This window comes from Bombus terrestris, chromosome 9 (assembly GCF_910591885.1).
Source record: "Bombus terrestris chromosome 9, iyBomTerr1.2, whole genome shotgun sequence".
Lineage (NCBI taxonomy): Eukaryota > Metazoa > Arthropoda > Insecta > Hymenoptera > Apidae > Bombus > Bombus terrestris.
The window spans coordinates 18,657,540-18,680,226 of record NC_063277.1 but is presented as its reverse complement, the minus strand read 5'-3'; the positions used below and the strand labels follow the sequence as shown (position 1 = coordinate 18,680,226).

Sequence of the window (22,687 nt, the reverse complement as noted above, 5' to 3'; positions counted from 1 at the left end):
GAAACGAGTGGAGCGCCTCGGGCCCGCTTTTCGTAAGCGGCTTACTCGCGTGACGGAAAATTGTACTATGTTTCTCTCGCCGACCCTCTTTGGCCGTTTCTTTTTCTTTACCTTAACTGTTTCTGACTCGTACATAAAGCAAATGTTAGACCGTGTATAGTTGCCGAGAGAGATGCCGAGCAAAGTCGTAAAGTTGATATCATTGGTTTGCTGGCAGAGTAGAAAGTCATCGAATCTGAGATATTTCGAAAGTTTTATCAAAGACTCTGAAAATTTTAAGATTTATAAGTTACGTTATAAAGAGGCAACGAATTTTTCGTTGTCGAGCGACCGAATGATCGGTATTCTCCAGCTTCAACCTTTTATCCGAGACTAATTTCTTGGAAAATTTACGCTACGCGTATGTCTGAAATTACTGTTGCGGTTCTCGAAACGCGTAAACTTAAATACCAGACCGATTTTACGACCTCGCTGTATCTCTTTTACCGACGATACGCTTACATCAATGAGATGGGCCGCCATTTGGTACTTCGATTTACGATCTCGCTACATCGGTTCCACTAACTGTACTTGCGGTAGCGTTTGCTCCCGAATCGATTACTCGTGTCGCGCGCGGCGAAAGTTTTCGTCGATCGGTCATTACCGATCACACGAATTCAATCTTTTTCCGAGATATCGATAAGAATAGCGTGATTTTGCCCGTCGAATACCTGCGCTTACGCAATTTCATACCTGACGATTCAATGACCGAAGCAATATCCCATATATGTACTTTTTACTTATTATTTATATCGTAATCGTACGGAATTCTAAACGTCACTCTTTTTATTCGATCGGTATACTCGATATTTCTTCTCAAGTATCGCACGAAATATTAAACGATAGGAATTGCACGCACCAGACGTAGATTTCGTTGTCTGGACGTGGCAGGTGTCCGTGGAATCGCGTTATAAACATTACGTCGAGAAAGTATCGTTAATCGATACAATTTTTACATCGCGACTATCTAATCTAATTAGCATCTATTTTTCGTTTCTCTCGTGCGAACGATGGAATTACACCCGGTAGAAAAATCATACGATCAGTTTCGTTTTTATCGTGACTCCATATACAATGGCGAACGAAAGATAATGGAATTTTAAATATAGATACGTATAAAATATCGCACAGAGATATCGATTTTAAACTTTCTTTTGGCCGCCATTGCGTAATAAGTTATCGATCGACCAAGGATCGCGCGTCCTCGATGCCTTCACTTACTCGATTAAGCGTGCTTGCATTGGTAGTCCTGCGCTTTTTCTACTTTACCTTTGCCCATTCGCGGCCTCTGCTTTATCATCCATTTACACTTGGCCCTCTACACGTACATATACAAATCCCTACGAACATATATCCTTTGTCTATCTATCTATCTATCTATCTATCTATCTATCTATCTATATATCTACGTATCTATCTATTTATCTATCTGTCTATCTATATCTATCTACGTATCTTTCTGTTCGAAAGCCAAAGCCTTTCACCGAGTCTGATCGTCACCCTTCCCACAACCCTCCACAAGCAGCCCCCAGAAACAAGAAGCATTTTAAGCCTTTGCATCCGCAGTAACGCGAGTTTTCGCTTTTGGTATGTTTCCAGAACAGCAGAATCCGGAGTTCGACCGCGGGAGGAACCAGGAGTGCGCCGAATAAATGACGTAAATCCGAGGAACGGAAACGCAACGTGACTTGCTAACTCGCAACCCCCCTTCCCCCTACCGAACCTCCCCCATTCTGTCTTTCTCTTTTACCGTTTCCACGTTTCTCCTATCCCACCCCCCTTCCCTTTGCCCGATCCAGCACACTACCACGGCCCGACCCTTCCATCGCATACGATCTCCACGATCCGACACACAACTGGACCCCTGACCCCCTGCCTCTTTACCCGCTTTGTCGCCTACCGCCTTCTTTCGTGCTTACTCTCAAATCTGCTCCAACCTTCGAGTCTTCTTCTCCCTCCGTTTCTTTCCAACGTTTCGCTCCGACGTTCTCCTCCGATCCACCGTTCCTCAGCGGTATCACGTCACCGTTGCTCCTTATCTCACCCCCTTATCTCGCCCCCTTCTCCAAGAAGCGCAACCGTGGCTAAGGTGATCTTTCCGAAAAATTCGAGAGCTCCGTTTTCTCTTACGGCCTACTACTACTACTACTAGTACTACTACTATTACTACTACTACCTCCTTGGAGTCGTCCTTCCTCGTCCAAGTAGACTACACACAAGACACGCGTTAGCTTCAGAACCGGCTTGAAGGACACCACGACCGGCTTTTTGACACACACACACCTTTCTCTCTTTATATATATATATATATACATATTATATATATATATTATATTATATTATATATATATATATATATCTGTGCAACAAAACTCGAATGCAGCAACAATCAGCCTATATACTCGATAAAGAACAAAATCAACGCGTTCCTAGAGAGCATACACTCGTTGGTCGACGTTTATAGCTTCTCGAAGGCTTTCAAGCTTTGCCCAAACTACTACTACTACTTGCTCTAGTTGCTAAAGCGCCCTCCAAAGCTCTCCGAGTGCATCGTGCGAAGATAAAAGGAAGATCGAAGCAAGTCGAATATCGGTAGGAAGAATCGAAAAAAGGAGAGAGGATCTTTCGTGCGCTAGCTTGTCTCTAGAGGCAAAGCAGGTCGACCGTGGCAGAAGCTCGACGCAAAACGCCTAAAAACGCAGAAGCCAGAGCGCCTAATCGCTGACAATATACACGCATAAATATCACCTCTTCTACTTCACTTTCTTTCACACTGTGAGAATATCTTCCTCCGTCAACTTTCCTCGAGTAGAAGGGTGCAACGCGTTCCTATTCCAGCCCACCGTTTCTACGTGAATCATCGAAAGGGTCGAGACGCGACAATCAACGTACACGTCTACCAAACTAGCTGGAATTACAAAGTCTCTCGAAAGAAAGAAAAAGGAACGGAAACAGCTCTCTTTCTCTTTTACACCGCCTGGCAAGCACGGAGCTAACCGAAACTCGGTCTCTGCGTTACGACGACTGAACGTACCGCGATCGATAACAACCGTGTTTGATAAAGAGCAGCAAGGCGATAACGGTGTGTGCGTGTGTGTGTGCGTGTGTGTGATCATCGGCGGTCTAAATATAGTTTAGAATTTCTCGTAGAACTGGCGCTGACAATCGCAAGCCTTTTACGCTACGCACGGTGTTCGATAATACGCGACAACGAATCATAGGCAATTAAAACAGAGGAAAAGAAATCGAGAAATTCGGAAAAGGAAAGGATAATCGAGAAGAAACGTGTAACGACGGGTTAATTCGCGCTCAAACACACGGATAAAGTAAAATCTTCGTTACGTCGTCCGGTTTCCGCGAGTTTTGTAATCGTGATTCATCTACAAGGAAGATCGTCCGAGCTCTTGGAAGATCATCGACTCGTCACAGGACTCGTTCATGGGACAATAAGATCGCACCCTACTGAAAGAAACACTTCTTGCGTAAGGTACCACTATTTATCATAGTATCGAAGCTCGAGGCACCTGCGAGCATTTCGACGAGCTATCGTGCGAATAGGTGTCAGGTTTTGAACGAACGTGGTCGATAGAGCGCGGATATTTATGCATTTATGGAAACTTAACTTTTTCATCGATTCGATAATTTCCTTTTAGTCGTGGTATGCTTTTATTATAAAATTATTTCACATAAATATCTGCACGGTCATCTGCTTGTATCGCTAACGAAGTGTCTGTTTCGACTCTTTATCTTCTGAATTACGTTCTATGTTAATAAGTAAATATTTGTTAGAATCGGTACAACGTAAACGAATGTATAAAATTTCACGCGAGGAGCATGTATTTCCAAGAATGTTGCACACCGTTCTAACGAAAACGATCCTTTAAACTACCATCGAGGCACAAAAGGCCTGTATAACGCTTTTCCGACGGTATATCAAACTACTTTCGCCAACTTGGATCTCGATAAAATTGAATTTTCTATTATCATAAAATCGGCTCGTTTCGAGCATCGAGCCTTTATATCCATCGAAGTCGTTCCATCGATGAAAAGACAAAGGGAACGAAAGCGGACGCTTCGTAGGTTACGATTCATCGGTTGTGCACGTGAATGAAAGGCCTGGTGTGATTGAAAGCGGAAGCAATACGCGTCGTACCGTAGTCGATAGTCTGAAAGAACCAACGCGCGAATTGAAAGAGAAAGCAAGAAAGAAAGAAAGTAAGGAAGGAAGGAAGGAAGGAAGAAAGAAGGAAAGAAAGAAAGAAAGAAAGAACGAACGAACGAACGGATATGAATTTCTTTAGCTCGTCGAAATTCTTGCAAGTGCCAATGAGCGGTCGCGAGTCGATTTGAATAAAAAAGCGAAACAATTGTATCCTTGGGAAGATTAGCCGGTGCGAGTGAACAAGATTAAAGAGTCGAGGCTACGTGGAAGAGCAGCATACGGACAGCCACGGTTTACGGAGGAAGGAGGATAAACTAGAGTCGGTAGAAAAAACCAGACTTTGTGTTAGTCCCTGCCTAAAGAAAGGAGTCCCGCGATCTTCCAGGGCCAGAAATTATGGCAATGGTCAACATGAATAACCTACTGAACGGCAAGGACTCTCGATGGCTTCAGCTAGAGGTTTGCAGGGAGTTCCAGCGCAACAAGTGTACCAGGCCTGACACGGAGTGCAAGTTCGCCCATCCACCAGCTAACGTCGAGGTGCAGAACGGACGGGTCACTGCTTGCTACGACAGTATCAAGGTAACGAACAACACATTGTGTATAATCGAGTTTCCACATCGGGTTACCTGATAATCCATCTTTTCGGCTACTCTCTGTGGCTGCTAAGCATTATCTCCTCTTCTATCCATCTTGCGCGCACGTATCTATTATCGTAGGTACGCATATTTGTGTCACCTATAGGATCAGTGCTGTCCTTAATCAGGTTTTAATTATGTCCAGGAAGAATTACAAACAGCCACGACTAAAATAGCCGTTGACGATTTATTTATTATTCGAGTTGTTCGTTCCTCGCCTGAGAAATCTTTATTCGTTATTCCTTTTTATATTTGCTTTGTATCGTGCACAAGCATATGTATATACTCTTTCTTGTATAATAAATGACGCGAAGAAGCATGATATTGGGTAAGTTTGCGGATAGCACTGACCTACGTGAATAATCACCCTATCGAACTCTCGGAACAGGTAGTTGCCATTTTTAGAGCGTTTATATATGTGTGTTTTATGTCCTATACAATACGCGAATCGCGAATTTCATGGATTTTTAGATTTCTAACTCGTTCTATACATATGTAGTCGATTTTATACCAATGTATTTATATCGTTAAAGGATCGCTCAATTTTTCATTTACGAATTAGTATACCGCGTAGTAGCTCTCTTGCGCTAATCGGACGACCTTTCTCGTTGAAATTCATCTCGGGAACGTTCAATTTCGCGTAACGAATAGGGACGACTTCTAATAAAGCTGTCGTTGTAGAAATGTCTCCAAGAAGAGCAAATACGTATACGCGGGAGAAAAAAGAAGCGAGAGAAAAAAGATACGACTAGGGCGCGGCTGGATAGTCCCGTCGTCCCGTAGATATTAAATTCGAGGATTGAATTTGCAGTTATCGATAGCGACAATTACTCAACGCGTGATCGGACTAGATGAAAAACTGACTCGACGACTTTGATGAATCAGAATTGATCTTACCGGGGTGGATCTGGCGCAAAAATTTGACATCTTTTTGCCAATAGTCTGACAGAGTTTACGAGAAGAGTTTGCCGTGACAATGATACGCGCGAATCAGTAGCAGCGACGAGATAAAACGAAAGGAAATATCCCTCCAACTCGGTTGAACCTTGGTATTTCTTGTGAAATGTGTTTCAAAGTTCTCGGAATTGACTTCTACGATGTTATTCTAAATTGTACTTTCAGATCTCTGGATATCCAACAAAATTTTGGCGTCGTATATTTCTTGTTCGTTTGAAGCAGAAAGGTATTTAAACTGCAACCAGACGAGCAATGGCAAACGCATCTTCATCGATTCTACAGTTTCGATAGGGAGCGTTCGCTTAGAAACGACGATTCGAGCGTAAAAAGCAGGAACGACTCTATGCCGGTTTTTCCCGAGTTAGCTTTACGTTCTCTCTGGCAGTCTGCGAAATTAAGTTGGATGATTAAACGGTTAGATTATTCTTGGTATCGGTCACGGGGACGATAGAAAACGGCGTGCTACGTACATCATCGTCGTACATCAACGTGCGACAGCGATGTATATGTACGTCGGTACGTGAGTGGTGCCACGTTGCCCGAGTCGTGGTTTAATTCTGGAAACCATTAACGTCGATGAAGACTCGGCTAAAGGTCCGCGTTGTTCGTCGATCCTCGGCCATCTCTTCGCATCGTTCGCTGCTCGCACGTTCTTACTCGATAGTGGCACTCGTTACGTTTAATTGTTTCGACCGGATAGAACATCGCGTCTATGCGGGCTTCGCGTTTAATCTGCCTTCGTGCCTCTGCATCGTGTACTGGTTTGTACTTGGTCATCGGTACACGAAAGAACTCGTCGAATTCTCTGGTTACTGTTTTTTCTTCGATTCTTTTTCTATCGATGTTGGCCATGTCGATCGAATCTTGGCAGTATTTTATACAGACTGTTCTGGCAAATGCGACACTGCGTTGGTTTAAAATTCAAGAAAATTAGTCGAAAACGTAGGATAGTTTTTAAAGAGAATTTGTTTTTCCTTCCGAGAAGATCAAAGCTGGTGATTGAAAGAGCCGAAAAATCTAAATATTTTATAATTATAAAATAACCGAAACAAGGTCTCGTCGATGAACGTTTACCTATTGATTCGACGATCTAATAGCGTATTCCATTTGTGGGATAGAACGCGATAAAATTATTGGTAGAACGAAACGATACTTTCGTCTTACGAATGTTCGTTCAGTTTCAAATTATCCGATGGACTGTGTAAAACGCGAATGTAAATATATCGGCAGGAATAGTAATAGAAGTTGAACGAACCGTTTCTTAGAGCTCTCCACGGAATATAAGAGAAACTTGTAGCTTAAGAGGCGCGAACCGATATTACTTGGAAGAAATATTAACGATAAACCATTGCATTAGGTAGACGAAGACTTTGGCCGAGGGTGGCAGCAGGGGGGAGACCATACCGACTTCTCCGCTATAACGGAGTCTACTCGTCGTTTCTTGCGCCGTTTAGGTGGCAGAAGCGCGGCTCTCCTTACGCTCCACCGATGAAATAAAGGCTCATTTTTCGAGCTGAGAATAAAAGGGGAACAGGCTATTGCCGTTTCGTACGTCTACCATCCGCGTTTAATGTTCGAGAGAGTATCGTACGGTAAAAGCTAGATTAATTTGCTGGAAGGAAGAAAATTGTGGCCGAAAATCGGGAGCTATTCTTTCGCGTACTATCGAGGGAATCGCTAAGGGGGTTCATGGCGCGTAAGTAACGATTCCCTTCGGACTCGTAGATTATCCTACGCGCATACGAGTAATTCACGCGATCGTGCCAATATCCGCGGATTCTTACAAGAGAGAGTATTCTCTCGTAAGAGATGCGTGGACCAGCTTTTCCATCGGTTTACGATCAACGTCGGGTTAGTCGTCTCTGCTAATTGGAACAACGTCCATCCTGCATACGCAGTAGGGCCGCGCGTAAATTCACGTTATAAGAGCTCGAAATTTTCAACGTTCCGATACGTTTGATCCAAGCATCGATCAAGCCCCGATCTTGCGAGACACGCTGTGTACATATACTATACGCGCGAGGAAACATTACGATCTGCCAGACCACATCCTCGTGAAATTCGTACGTTCGATTCCAATTAGACCGATTGGATGGCAGCGGGATATTAAAGTAGACCTCGGGCCTAATCATGGTCGTTCTCCACTCTGCTTCGCCGGAATATACAATATCAGAGGTGGCGGGTGTAAGAGAGGAACCATTACAGGAAGGAGTATGACCGAGTTAGAGAGAACGGTTTCAACGATGTTCCCCCTCGATCGTCTCTGTCTCTCGAGGCTCTTCCTGGTATTTCCGGAGCCGGAGAACTCCCGTGAACACCTTCAACCACCTCCGAAGGGCCGACTGCCCGCTGCTACCTCTTATTCACCTCGGCGTTATCGATTCCAATTACCTTAAAACTTTCAATTAATTTGACTGTCAAGCGTTTTACGCTTGTCGGAAAACGACATCGGGTGCCAGCCATTTCTTGGTTGCAGATGTCGCGGGCTCGACGTCGAAAACTCCTGCCAGTGCGACTGTTTTATCGGTTCGTCACGCCCCGCCGACGATTGGACTTTTCTTTCTTCCTTTATCGCTCGTTCGCTGCTCTGTGGTTCTCTACAAATGTACATACAGGGTGTTCGGTATCTTTAAACATTTTGCCCTTGTACAATCTAAAACGATTAGCCATTATAATTTTCGTAACAGTATGATTCTTCTTGACTGTGAATAGCTTTTTTCCATAGCGTTTTTTGTTTCTCTTTGCGTAGTGTACACGTATCTATACAAGCCGATTCAGTCTTTCCGATGTCGTTCTTTGTCAGGATAATATCTATAACGTAATGTCTATAAGATGATAATATCTATACTAACGAACATTCATAGCTTAATCGTAATAGTTTGTTGCCACTTTCTTCCTATTTCGTATTTTTGTAAAACTGCACGGTAAAATTTCCTACCCATACAACACCCCAAACTCCTGAAAGCTTGATCGGAAAAAATTGGGATACCCTATATAAACATACGTCCACCTACACCGTGAATAAAGTTGGTGAATGTGCATGGTGAGGATACGTCTTTTTTTTTCATTCGACCGTTTTCCAATTCGCATGCGTCCGGTACGTGGAACGATAAAGCCTCGTTCCCACGTTGATAACTCGCAGCCGAGCATACGAAATGGAACGACGCGTTTGGTGATCTGTGAACTGTTCGCCGAAACGATTCGTCCAGTCACAAATGCGAAAAAGGAATTAGCCGAACGAAGTGTAACTCGTTATATGCTGAACGAACGATTATCAACGACGAGATAATTTTCAATATATGCACAAAGTGTTCTGTAATTACTAAGTACAACCGGGGATGGGGAGGGGGGGCGGAAGAAAGTCGAAAATATGGAATAAAATCTGTCGATACCTGATTTCATTTGTAACAAAATTGTCTATGTTGTCCGATCTAATTCTGTATAATTTTGTTTATAGGTTCATGTAAGATTAACTTTATAACCTGAAAGAATTACAAGCATCGTACGAGTATTCTACTCTACGCATTATGTCTATTCTTCGAAGCAACAAATACATAAATTCGCGGTTTACTCGCGAGTATTGAATTTAAATACACTGGAGTATATTCGCGACGTATTTGATCCTATCTCTAACGATTACATTCGATGACGTAATAATGTTAGGCAATCGGGTTGGACAAAGAGCGTTTTAATCGATCGAGATGTATTCCGGTTATCTTCGGGCGTAGTATTTCAGGTGGCTGCCACCTATGCGAATAATTCGTCGCCGGGAGACACGGTAATTCTGTCGCTATCGGGTACACGCGACCAGCGTGTATCGTTCGTGTCTTCCGACTGTTGAGAAGTCATGGGGCGCAGTGGCGGATCCTAAAAGTAACAAAGGATAAGATCATCGATAAGTATATATCGAATGTGAATTTTATTATTCAAGCTATAGTATAAGATAGAGATATTAAAATATATATTACGGGAAAATGTTCAATCTTGTAAAGGAAAATTCGCATATTCTTTCTAAGGTAAATCTATTACCTCTCAAGATGCTTGTCGTTTCACTCATTTAGTTTCTAGATAGTAGCGTATTGTTCGCAACGTTGTTGTTTGTCCTTAGCTTTTAAGAATTAAGACCAACGGCCATAAATAATTATAATTAATTTTTGATAGGTACGATATTTCCAAACTTATAAAATAAAAAATAGTTGCAAACTTGAATCAAAATTGACAACCGTAAAACTCAATGTTTAATAAGGTAATTTAAAAGGGTAAAAAGGTAATTCGTTCTTCTTTAAAAGGGTAATTCATAATCGTTCCACGAACAGTTTTAAAAATTTGCTCTTTTTTAAAACAATACCGTTCAAGATTTGAACGGTGCGGTTTATCCTTGGCCATGCCATGTACAAAGAACGGTACTTAAACGGCTAATGCACGACCATCAAACGCGTAAGAATACGAAGGAAGCGGTCGTCGGTGGTACAGAGACGCAGCGACGTCGAACGAAAGGTTTTGTTCCGTGAGACGATTCCGTTCGCGAGTTACGTCGCGTCGTTTCGTATTTTAGTCTCGCGTTAACGGACGCGACAGGTGCCGGAGGGAAAGATAGACGAAGACGGAACGAAAAGAGAGTGCAAAGGAGGGAAAGAGAGAAACGACGAGACGGCGGTGGCGGCGCGGCGATGGTGACGGTAGCAGCTGTTAACTATGTTTTTCGTGTCTGCTACCGTGAAACGTCTCTCCTCCTCTCTTTCCTTCCTCTACAGCCCACCAATGCGATTTTCTGATCCCGACACGGAAATACGACGCTGTCGTTGGCCGGTGAATCCCGCAAGAATCTAAAGTTACTGTGCAAGCTCGACACCGGACCCGGGGAAATACATACTCCTGCATGCTGTGCAGACCGCTCTGCGTCGATCGCGCCACGATACAATCCGGAAACATGATTTTTGGGACCTTGCCAGTTTTTACCGCCAGAATCGCTTTGATATCGGTTCTTTGATAGCGATCAACAATAGATACCGGTTACAGTGTTATAGAGAGATACCAGGTGACGATGGGTGTCTCGTTAAGTGGAATTTTTGGAAATTTAACCCTTTGTATTTCTTTCGTTTCGTAATAGCAACGAATAATTCTAGTTTTAAGCGTCAATCCCGCGGACAGTCTTCTTTCGGTGTATCGCAGTTCGTAATATTATGTTACCGTATTTACTATCGAAAACAAATTTGTCACGAAAGAGACACGAATCAAAGGGACGATCGTTTAATTCGAACTACGTATCATTACGACCGTGTACGCGTGTACCAAATACGCGGAGAATGTTCCGTTACGAAAGAACAGACATTCGTCCGACGAAAGACACTTGTTAACTGCGTGCATCGGAGCAAGAGGCGAACGTTTTTTAGCCCCGTCTTTCGTTCGGGGTTAAAGGCCGACGCATCGCCGAAGTGTTTGACCTCCTTCCCGTGTATGGCACGCGAACTCCGACGTGCCACGAGTTCGTTCGATTCGTTCGTTGGCACCGCCTCGCGGATGCTGTGCGTTGTTGCAACACCATGAAAGAGAGACACAAAGCGAAAAAGAGGGATGGGTCGAGGATTTATATTTATCGCGGTGTACGCTTTCCCGTTGGTCGGTTTCTTTTTTTCACGGGCGCGCTCTGAATTTCAATTTCGGAGAGTTGTCGCGTTAATGCGTTTTTAGGGGTGGAGCAGTAGAGAATAGAAAATCGAAAAGTCTCGTGATATATGTTAAGGAGAACGATCAGTGCGGGAACAACTAGAGGGACGGAGAAGCGTGCAATGGCTTATGGCCCGTGCATTGTTAGTTTCGGAATCGATTCGAGTTGGGCGACATAAGGCGGACAGACAGACGGGGCCCTACAGCGCTCTGCGAAAGCCTCGCATCATTTACCAAACGGAAATGTTTTCGTTTATGAAAGAATAGGAGGATATTTGCTGTTATTTTACGTCTATCGTTTTAAGTTTTTAAGAAGTATTTCGTTTATCTCGCTAAAAGAATCGACTCTAATATCAAGATTAATACATTGCGCGGTCTTGCTTCTTCCTCTCGATAGAGGGTACCGTTCAAGGATTTTCTTAAATAATTTTTTAGGCTGATTCGTTTCTGATTATGCGTCAATTCGTTTGTAATATTTTAAACGATTCGCTTACATTTTTGATCCTCTTTCTTCTCGAAGTATCTGTAGAAACCGTAGGTAAGAGGAAAAGTTACGAAGACAATGCGCAAAGATTCTTTTCCGTCCAACACCGTACGATGTGGTAATATTTCTTAGAGATATGCGATTAGTTACCGTTATGAGATCACCATGGCAGCTGGCCTATACACGGTGTTGTAAATATATCGAAGAGACCGACCTCGACCAACCTGAGCTGAGAGACAGACAGTCGTGCGAGCAAGCAGGCAGACTGGCAGGTTCTCGTGTATTACTTCTAGCCCACAAACTACGTCTCTTCTCCTTCCCGATATTACCTCTCTGATATCTCGGAGTGCTCGCCGGAATATCTTACGTAGGAACCGTCTCTAAACGTTTGCCATTCTAGCCGAGTGGAAATTCATTTAATTGCCTCGAAAGATCAAGAGCTCTTCTCTCTCTTTGGCGTATCTCTTACCTGCCTCTCTCCTACCATAGACTTTGGCGTTCGCCTTTTTCCTCTATTTTTCTCTGTCTCATCCGGTCCCTAGAGAGACGCGGTTTTCACATGTATATATATATACGTCTCTTTGTGTGCGCGCGCGTGTGTGTATGTACATCGTCGAGTGGACGCGCTTCTGTCGCTTTCGCGTTTCTTTTTCATAGTCTCGGAAGATCTATAAAAAGGACAAGAGTGAAAAGAAAGTGATTCGACTTGCATGCTTTTTAACGTATAGTTTGGTATCGTTGTTGGTGGTTATCGTCGGATTTCTCATTTTGCGTATGATATCGCAAGTATTAATCGCGTGCAAAACGTGGGAGTCGATTCAGATTGTCGGTAATACGATCGATTTGTAAAAAATTAATGTTCACCCGAGACAAGGATCGGGAACAGGCAACGAAAGTTTATACAAATTATTTGAAAAGATACGTGAAAATGATGAAAACATCTGCTGTCGTAAAACTTAACGTATTTCGAAAGCAAAGTTCGTAGTATCGCAATTTTCAACGAAACAAACGAGCCGAAAAAGCACGTTATTCGTCTCTATAACGATCGTTTGTCAAAGAAGTCTCCTGTTGTACCTCTTTATTAACCCGTTCGTACTCATATTTTTCGATTCAGTGGTTATTCGAAAGAAGGGCACGCGCGATCGCGATATCTCTGTCGCGTCTAGCTGTGCACAGGCACCTTTCGATACCTGTATACCTTTCGAAAGGGTTATAGTCAGCTACCTCTATAGCCGGTGTATACGTCTGTGGTCGCGTAGGTCAGAGCGAATCGACCCGAGTGCACCGGGCTAAGGGCCAAGTTAAAAATCGTACAGGTGCGGTACCACCTAGGTTACCGTCTATCGCTTGCACGTAATTTACGGCTGAACGGCATTAGCCGCAATGCCTGTCGCTGTAATAGAACGGTCGGAACGGTTGGCACCAAAGGTTACAAGGGGATGGAAGAGGAAACGTACTGCATGGTCGAAGGAAGAGTGGAGAGGCGGACGCGAGGGGATGGGATGGGTGGCTACCGTGTACGGACACGTGCACGCACGCACGCACACACACACACACACACACACACACACGAGCGGTGAGCTGCACGGGCGTGCATTTCCGTGCGTGTGTCCTGGGGATGCAACTGGCCGGCAGGCAGGGGTAAAGAGACGAGTTAGGGACACAAGGGCGATGGGAGGTGCGCGGATGGCATTCTGTGGTCAGTCCAGTATGTGCCTATATGCCGTCATGTGTTATCGATTCCTGGCCCGTAGCCCTGCTGCCTTCGGTGCCTATGCCCGTGCCAGACGATATAGTCGCTTTCCTGTCTTGAGCTATGCGAGATAAACCCTTCTCTCCGAGTCTCTGCATCGTACTCCTCCATCTTCTTCCGCCTCTTTTTTCTTCGTTTTCTATGAATCTGTCTTCTCTTTGCGCCTCGATAAGAGCAATAGCAGCGTCTGAGATAGAACGTAACGTGTACGTAATAAACTTATCGCTCAACAATTCGTCTTTGGTACAACGATATTCTTGGGTTCTTATTCGCAAAATGGTCGATTTAGACACCAGGCCATTTACAGAGATAGCTGGAATCTGTCTGTATAATTTTTGCGTCAGGCGTAGAGTTTACGTGTGTACGATACGGAGGGGATGGCTATCGATTGGAGAGCATCGGGTATTCGTTCGAAATGGATGCCGCGTAATAAATCAAATAAATTAAGTCTCGACTGGCAGGTCGGCACACTTGTTACGTAACCAGAACACTCGATTTGAATCGGATCAAAAATGGCCATTACCCGCCTTTCATTCCCTCAAATGAGTATTAACGTTGGATTAATTTGTTATGACACTTTTATCTCTTTCGTGAAACATATATACATACGTATATAAAGAAATCGTATACGACGACGTATACGACGTATCATGAACGAGCAAACGCGATTTATTTGCCACGGTGCCGAGATCGGTGGTACGCTTCTTTTGAAAAAACAACACCGAGACTCGTTCTCGATTCTCCTCGTCGACGGGATTGCGGCGTAGGAAGCAACTTTCCCCGAAGGAATTATCTATCCAGAAGGCTTTCACGATGCCAGAGTTTTGTCGTTCATAGTCGTGGTAGTCTTCCGGGTGTAAGCCGTATCCTTTTAGAAGAGCGTTACGACGTTTCACCGGCGCGGCGTTGCAGCTGGCTTCGTCAGAAGTCTGAGAACGCGCTAATGAAGTGCTGATCGCTGCTTTCTCAGACCCTTAGCGGAACCAACTACAACGACGGAGAAACTTTATCGTAAATTCGCTCGAGTACCGATCGGTCTTGCATCCGGAAGCTGACACACAGTGACACAAAGGTAATGCCAGTCTAAATTTCAATGCTTCGAACGCGTTACCTGGGACGATAAGTCGAAAGTATTACGGACTGTAATGACAGTGGCGAATTACTTTAATGGCTAACGTTTTGATATACCGAGTGGCCGTAAAACGTTGTTTCGGTGTGAAGAGCGGAATTCTTTGCGGGAAAAGAAATCGTGAACAACGAAAATATAAATTTACCGTGACCACTATATTATATCGAACGTAGAAATGCGGCATCGATGAACAGTTTATAGATTTTTCTTTGTAAAAAAATCAGATAAGTCGCGAGAAAAAGGGGTTAACGGCGGAACGCGAGCGAATGATCGAGAGGCAACGGCGTTTCAGAAGTAAATTCGAAACGCATATGGTTTAGAGATGGCTACGAGTTCTATTCACGAGGGAGGAAAGCGTACGTGACTCGGGTGTATTTAAACGTTGCGTGACTCCATACGTCACTAGGTATTCACGATCGTGACGCGCGTCCTCCATTTTTAAATACAATAAGAGACACACCGGTGCGTGTTCAACGGTTAGTTAGATAACATCGTTGCGAAACTTGATTGGACTGGTATCATCGATGAGACAACGCGTCGATGCTCTTTGAAATTCATCCGTGAGTCACCGATTATGACACGCGGTATCATAAATACTGTTTCAGTGCTTTTGCTTTCGTTGCGCGTTCAAACGCTGATTTCTCTTCTCCGTGGGAATATCTGAATTTTGTTCGACGTCTAGAGTTTTCAGTATTTTTGCGGATAAAGTAGTTAGACTCGCTGTTTGTGTTAACTTTCACGCTGCATAAATTTGTGTATTTTAGAATATGATTCATTTCGCCTTTTAGTTTACACCTACACGTTCTTTTAGAGTTTAGACCGTCATAGTACAAGTTTAATATCTCAAATATTTATAAGAACGGAATTCCTCGAACGATTTCAGTTCCCCTTAAAAACAACGTCTGTTCGCGTTTAAACGCGAATCAAACGTTTTACTAATTTTCAATAAGAATAGCCTTTTCCATTTATTACTACGATATATTCGATATTGGTCTTCGAAAAAGTCTTTTCAAAAAATTCTGGATGCTTTTACGGAGGTTGGTAGTCGTTAATTTCCAAACGAACGCCACTTTGTTTCGTTAGTTTTGCACGGAGGTAACAGAGAGCGAGAGGGTGAAATTTTTATCGGAACGGGCAATTAAAGGTTAAATATCGCCAGCAACGGAGCAGTTAATCGAATTCCGAATGGGATACCTGTTTTAAGACGGACCTGTTTTAGTCAGTTTCGTTTCCGTATAATAATTACTAATCGGGAGGCTACTTTGACATACCTGCTTCGAATCCTCATGTTTTTATTAAAAATAAAGTAAACGAAGAAAATTAAATTATAAATTCGTGCAAACGAATATTTCATTGGGTTCGATGTGTGTGTTATTATTTTATCGATGTAATGAATTTATAAGAATTTCTGTACATTTGTATAAAGCTGTGAAGGTATATACGTATCGAAACTGAAATGTGCGTGTATATATGTATATTTCAAGGCACGCTTGCCTGTCGTTATATTGCACAAACGAATGATAGTTGGCGACAAGTGGTGAACAGACAGGATAGTACCGTATCTGGGTCGCAGTAGATCCAGGCGTAATACGACGAGGGTTAAAGTTAAAAGATCGAAGTAGGCCAGGCCGTGGGCCTGATGCTTGGAGCTGATAGAGAAGGAACGTGGTGAAACGGATTTCCTTCGTGTCGAATATGCGGGGAATACGCTTCTTTCCGGTTTCGCGCGTACGTGTAAAGATAATAAAAGCCGCTGCTGGAAAGAGTCGTGGCCGCGCGCGATAACGGATGAACTGGTGCTTGCACAATAGGTACGCGCACATTCGTGCGTGAAATACGCTAAAGTGCGAAGGTGGTGGAGGAGTTTTAATGATCCTCGCTCGTCGGTATATTTCACGGCATTTTTTCCTGTCACGCTTTTCCTTTTTTCACCTCTTTCGCCAACTATTTGCGTGTCTCTGCGCGTGTACGTGTCCTCGTTCTCTTTTTCTTTTATTCCGCATCCGCGAATTCCCATGGCGTACGGAATCGTCCGCGGCGTTCTATACCGACGTAAATTTTCCCTCCGTGTCACGGTGTTGCGATCTCGAAAGAACAGTGCCTGGTTTCGGTCAGTTTGGAACCACAACGGGCACAACAAATTTTCGTTACGGGATGTGTAATGCCGTTTTAAAGGAAGTTTAACCGTTGCAATTCGTCTGAAATATTTCCAATGAAATTTAGATCGGATCGCGGCATAAGCGATTATTTGAACTTTTGCAAATAATCTTCTTTAGTCAGTCTAGTCATCTTCGATCGTGAATCGTCCGCTTTGTACCGACGAACGGAGATGCAAAGTTGCATCTACTCTAAACGCTAAAAGCGCTTCTCTCCTCTCGTGGCGCGGAATTGACCAAGAAGGATAACGAAACGCATGGAAAAAAACACGTGGCAAAACATATACAGGGGAAGGGGATGAAAGTTTCGGGAAAAGTTTGGCGAAAGGGAGGTGGAGTAACGCGGCGTGATCGCTCGTATAAAACGCTTCTGTTGGTTTCTTCCTAGGCTGGTCTGCCACTTGCTCGTTCGACGAAGAGGAAACACGCGACGATATATCCGAGGGTATGTGGCGTGGTTTAATAATAGTACCCGGCACGTCTATCCTCGTCTGTTACTCGTTGCCAGCCGCCAGAAAATACTCACCATATTTCCCGCGTGTGGTCCCCGCGTAGTTACATCATTTGATGCTAAAATGGTCTTGAGACGGTGCCTGAGTACAAAAACATGTTACCACTAAAAACTCTGTTATATATAGGCGGTTGTTTCTTACGGCGGGAATTTTCTTTCACGTGGCGCATCCTCGACACGACGCGACGCGACACGACGCGACGCGACCCGTCGCGATGCGTAGCTTTTGGCGTTGGGAGGCCGCCGTCATTCACTCGCACTCCTTCGAAGGAACGAGCAACCTTCTCCTTTCATGGATAATATTAGGTCGCTGAATAAGTTCCGCCCGTCAGATTACGTTTTCTACAAAATCCGAGTTTTGAAATTCCGAGTCAGATTACGAGACCTAATAACGACACGTTCTTTCCGAACTCGTTGCATAAATACGACGGTATTATACTAATATCGTTTTATATATCTGCATATTTCCTTTATGAAATTTCGCCTTATAGCGAAAACGAACACGGATCCCGGTCATAATTTTTCAATACGTAGAAATTACAATTTTTATTCGCCCGTCTTATTTTCCCGAATACCTTCTCTAGACCAAACTCGATTATATGTATATAATTATCGCTCTGTGTCTATAAAACGCGCCACGAAGAATACCATCGCATCACGTCGCCTACTTATTTACACGACCAAACGTTTGTCCGTCTATCTTTCATTCGATCTGGAGGAAAGTCGCAGGTGCTGCAGCCATTGAGAACACAGAAGTCTCTGAAAAGTGTACCCTGTCGCGGAAGATATATTTTGTCCCTTCTCTAGTTTTTCTCTTCTTTTTTTTCCGTGGTTCGTCGAGTGTATCCGCGAACGCGTCGAAAAGCTTCGACAAAGAATTTCCTTTCGCTCCAGCGCACGTCGATTTCTCTGATAGCGGCTTGTTACGCGAGTCCTCTGTATACACTGTATGTGGAAATTCTTATTTCTCGGGTAGAAGATATCGACGCGTATCGAACAGGCGTGTCGAAGCGATCGTATACGCGGCATATGTGGAGAAGCGTATTCGGCATATCGTATGGCATGCAGCGAGAGGCACTTCGTGTCAGCCAATTTCTTTAAAAGCACAGGCTACGGTACGTGGCCCGCCGGCATACGATCTCCGACTTTTATTTCAATTTCGGCTGTTCGCTTTTATTTATTGCGTGATCCAGCGAACGAGCGTGTTTTCCCGCTCCGAGTAGATTAGTGCCTCTCTTCGACGATGCTGGATATCACCAGCGAGGGTTGATAGCGAGGGAGATACATATCGAAAGGTCGCATAAACGGCATCGTGTCAGGCGTCGATCATAATTTGACGGTGTCTGAAAGCGACGATGGTACGGAAGCGACGAGACGACGGCTGCAAGAACTGTCGTTTCGGTTGCGAAACTATCCGTTAAAATCGAGGAATCCACTGGAAAGATATAGAATACAGCGGTTATAGTCTAGCGATTAACGTTGTCTCGATACATTTTCAAGCTACGGTAAGATTCGCCACGAATTTCGAACAAGTTGCTTAATAATTAGTAAGAAGGAATTGTCGCACGATTTACGGTGTTTGCGGTGTATTTAGCCGAGTCCCCTTGGCCACTTATAGCGTGGTGAAAAGAGAAAGTGGAGAAAAATCCCGATGAAAACGTATATAGTAAATTGACGAAGGGAGAAAGGAAGGCGTGGGAAAAATTGCTGGAATTACGACCTGTTATCTATCGATATATCATCGAGTTAGGATTAGGGTCAGCATCAGGGTTAGGGTTAGAGCGATCGAGTCAGAAAATGGACGAAATTAGAGGTTGGACTCTCGTGTAACGGTGAAACGTGGCCGTTTGAAAGTTTGTCGAAAGAAAAGTACAAGTCGATGGCGGACGAAAAGTCGTTGTATTTAATTGCCGCTATTTCACGAACATCGAGACGTCCGGACACCTGTTTGCTTTCTTTTTTCCCATACGCATTTACGTATGTAGGATACCGAAAACTTTCTAACATGTACAACGTCGTTTGAACTTTTGTCAAAAGCGTTTAACACGTCGTTTCGTGTAAGCGTAAATCTTTTGATTATGCCAGAAGACGTATAATGCGACTCTTCGATTTTCAGTCATCGTACAAGGGTATACAATTCGTGGCAAATAATTGAACGAATTCAATCTGGCAACGTTTTATTCTCGTGTCGAGAGAAGTTGAACGATTCGTTGACGAATACGATACGAATGAAATGATTTTTTAGTCGCGCGTGTCGGTTCTCGCGGATCCTCGGCCTTGTAATCGATAAAACGTAAAACAGGATCGCGGGTGGCGCGGCGGATCGTGGAATTTTCGTGGCGCGAGAGAGGCGCGTGCTGGGAATTTTCCGGCGAGCTACACGCACGCACACGGGCAAACGGGGAAAAGACAAGTGGTCGAGAACAGACAGGAAGCTGGAAAAAAACTCGTTGGGTGATTTTCGAGCGTTTTATTTCCGTTATGTTCCAGGCCGCTCGTATCTCTTTGCCCGGACTCCGGGTGTAGGCAGCGGCATACTAGATTAACAATGCATTAATTACGTTTCGCGGCGCGCGGCTATCCGAATTTCCAAATTATACGCCGACGGATTACTCGAATAAAATTCGACGCGTGCACCAGTGGATTTGCATGTCGCGATGGCGAGACGCGTTATACGTTCGCCATCTTCTCGTTATTCGCCCGTCTTCGGATACTGTTCGTTGGTTGTCGCAAAATCTCTACTGTCGACCTCATTCGACAAATGAAATACGTTTTATTTGTCGACGCAAAATATATTTTAAACGAGGTAAAACAACGAAACGTTCGACTAAATTGATCGTACGCGAGACTCGACTAACGCGAATGTAGAGAACGATTGAAGAAGATAAGATGGTGGATGAGCCGATTAGAGCTGTAATCGCGCTATCATAAATTGTCAATTTGCCCAAGGTAAATAGCGATATTACACAATTTTCTCGACAATTGTCCCGGGACTGCGTTCACCGTGTCTCTGAACCTGTATAGTCACGAGACTAGGCTGATCGTCTCGTTTCTTTGTACGTTTATAAAGCAACGGTGTGTGCAGTTGCTGTACATGCCTTCACGTCGATCGTATCAACGTAGCGAGCAGCAACGTTCTTCGAACTTTCAAAGTTCTTTGTTCGTGTCGCCACTCGGCGGCCAGAACAGACTCGTCATCTTTTCGCCAGTCGTATTTTCCACGAAGCAACATCTTGATGCGTTTTCTAGTTTTCGGTCGATCGCTGTAATCGCCAATCGTAGTTGGTTGCGTATCGCGAAACGAACATATTCTATCGATAGTCTGCGTTGCCTTAAAAAACGAAGCAAGACAGAGTCGAAAATTATAAAGGAACGGAGACGTTTGGGGCGTTTAGACGGAGTAAAAGATCGAAGAGAGGGTATATCAAAGAGGATAAAATTAAAATAAAAGTTGAAGAGCTAGGGTAAAGGGGATTGGAATTTACCATAATGGTAGAATAACGGCATAGTAATGGGATAGAACGGTCAAGTTTTGACCAAGTGTTGTAGTAAAAGCGTTCTAAAATTCTACGAAACGCTCGTTGTGTGATTTATTTCAAAATTACCAGTTTTTATAAATATGTATGTAGAAATATATAGACATAGACACGTATCGCGTTTTATACGAACAAAAATTCCACGCGCCGCGCATTGTCTGGTCGAGGGTTAGACGACGCACTGGAATAATAAGATAATAAGAGCCGGTTATCCGTTTCTCGAATCGCCTTTAAAGAGAGAACGATTACGTTGAAAAATTCAGGAAAACCACGAAAGTAGCCGGGTATATTGCCAGACCTCGGCCGTATCTTCGGGATTATTTCATCCCGTAAGACTCCGTCGGCATCAAATCTCCTTAAGATAGTCTCGAGTTTGCGATACCAATGGCCCGGCCCCGATGCAAAGGGGCTGAAGAAGAAGAAGAAGAAGAAGAAGAGGAGGAGGAGGAGGAGGAGGAGGAGCAGGAGGAGGAGGAGGAAGGCGGAGGCGGAAGATTTAGAAGGAGTCACGGGATAGGGAAAAAAGAAGCAAAAGAGATAGAAAAGGCGCGCGGTAGAGGAGAGGAGAGGAGAGGAGAGGAGAAGTGGGAATAGAGACGGGAAGGGAAGTCGATATTCTGGGAGGTAAGTACTTGGTCGAAGCGACTCTTACCTCGGCCATGCACGCGTGAGAGTGGGAGGGAGAAGAAGAGCGAAAGGAACGGTAACGTAAAAAAGAAGGCCGGTGGAGTGCGAAGAGGAGCGAAAAAGAAGAATCCTATCCAGGAAGATTATTGTATCCCCGCGAGGAACGGTAATGCCGTTTCGAATTTTTCTTGCGATAATTCGGGTCAGCGATATCGGTGTCCCGTTTAGCGTCCGACGCACGGTTGACGAGCAAGAGAAATGGAGTGAAAAAGTGGGAGCTACGAGCTGGAAAATGGACCCCGCTGGCTTCCGGCACCTAAAAAGATGTCATCGATGGATGCAATAACGTCGCCAGACTTAATTTGTAGCGGATGCGGTTCGTTCGACCGATACGTGAAAAATCTTTTTAGAAATCTAGAATCTACGATGCTTGTCGTTGAGAAGTAAATTTCCATACCTTCGATTTCGATACAGACGCATAATATAGGCGTTTGCTAGCGATATCGTAGATGTTTTACACATTCGCGAACAAAAGGTACTCGTTAATTTATTCAGCCGGTCATTTCGTGTATTCCTCTCGTTCAATTTTCTCTGTTTCATAGTGGTCAGTAATAAATAGGAACAAGCCAGTCCATTGGTAACGAGTAAATAATTATTCGTATTCAAATACGAGAACCAAACGAGAAGGAAAAAGAAAGGGGAAGGTGAAAAATGTGGACGTTGCTGAAAGCTATCGTCGATTACGATAACTGAAAGGGAATAGAGAATTATCGAGACTGTAAGAGATCGCTAAACCGAGAGTGGGAGGATAATGCTAGGTGCAGGCTGCTCGACGACGATCGAGATAACATTACGGACGGCGATCGAACCGACGATCACACGCTGGAATCGCGCGATTCCACTGAAAAATTCTGAGAGACTGCGACGATGGTCAGCCTGTTATCTCGCGATCGTATCTCGCGGCCTATTTAATTCCTCGAGGCGGCGTCGACTCGAATTCCTCGCCAAAGATAACGCAACTATGCTTT

The 22,687-nt window shown here is 44.1% G+C and overlaps 1 protein-coding gene across 12 annotated transcripts in view; it reads left to right on the top strand.

The window, feature by feature from the left end:
• LOC100651044 (DNA N6-methyl adenine demethylase) overlaps positions 1–22,687 on the top strand; it is a 383,971-nt gene that overhangs the window by 17,697 nt on the left and 343,587 nt on the right. For 9 of the 12 annotated variants that reach the window (XM_012312331.3, XM_048408473.1, XM_048408470.1 and 6 more), the window contains exons 2-3: positions 1,639–3,526; positions 4,428–4,783. The exons of 1 other annotated variant lie outside the window; for it this stretch is intronic. In XM_012312331.3, coding sequence (XP_012167721.2) covers positions 4,598–4,783 — 186 coding nt within the window. In that variant the 5' untranslated portion in view covers positions 1,639–3,526; positions 4,428–4,597. Of the gene's footprint in view, positions 1–1,638; positions 3,527–4,422; positions 4,784–22,687 lie in introns of all 12 variants that reach the window. 2 more of the 12 variants (XM_048408469.1, XM_048408468.1) reach the window with 2 other exon arrangements.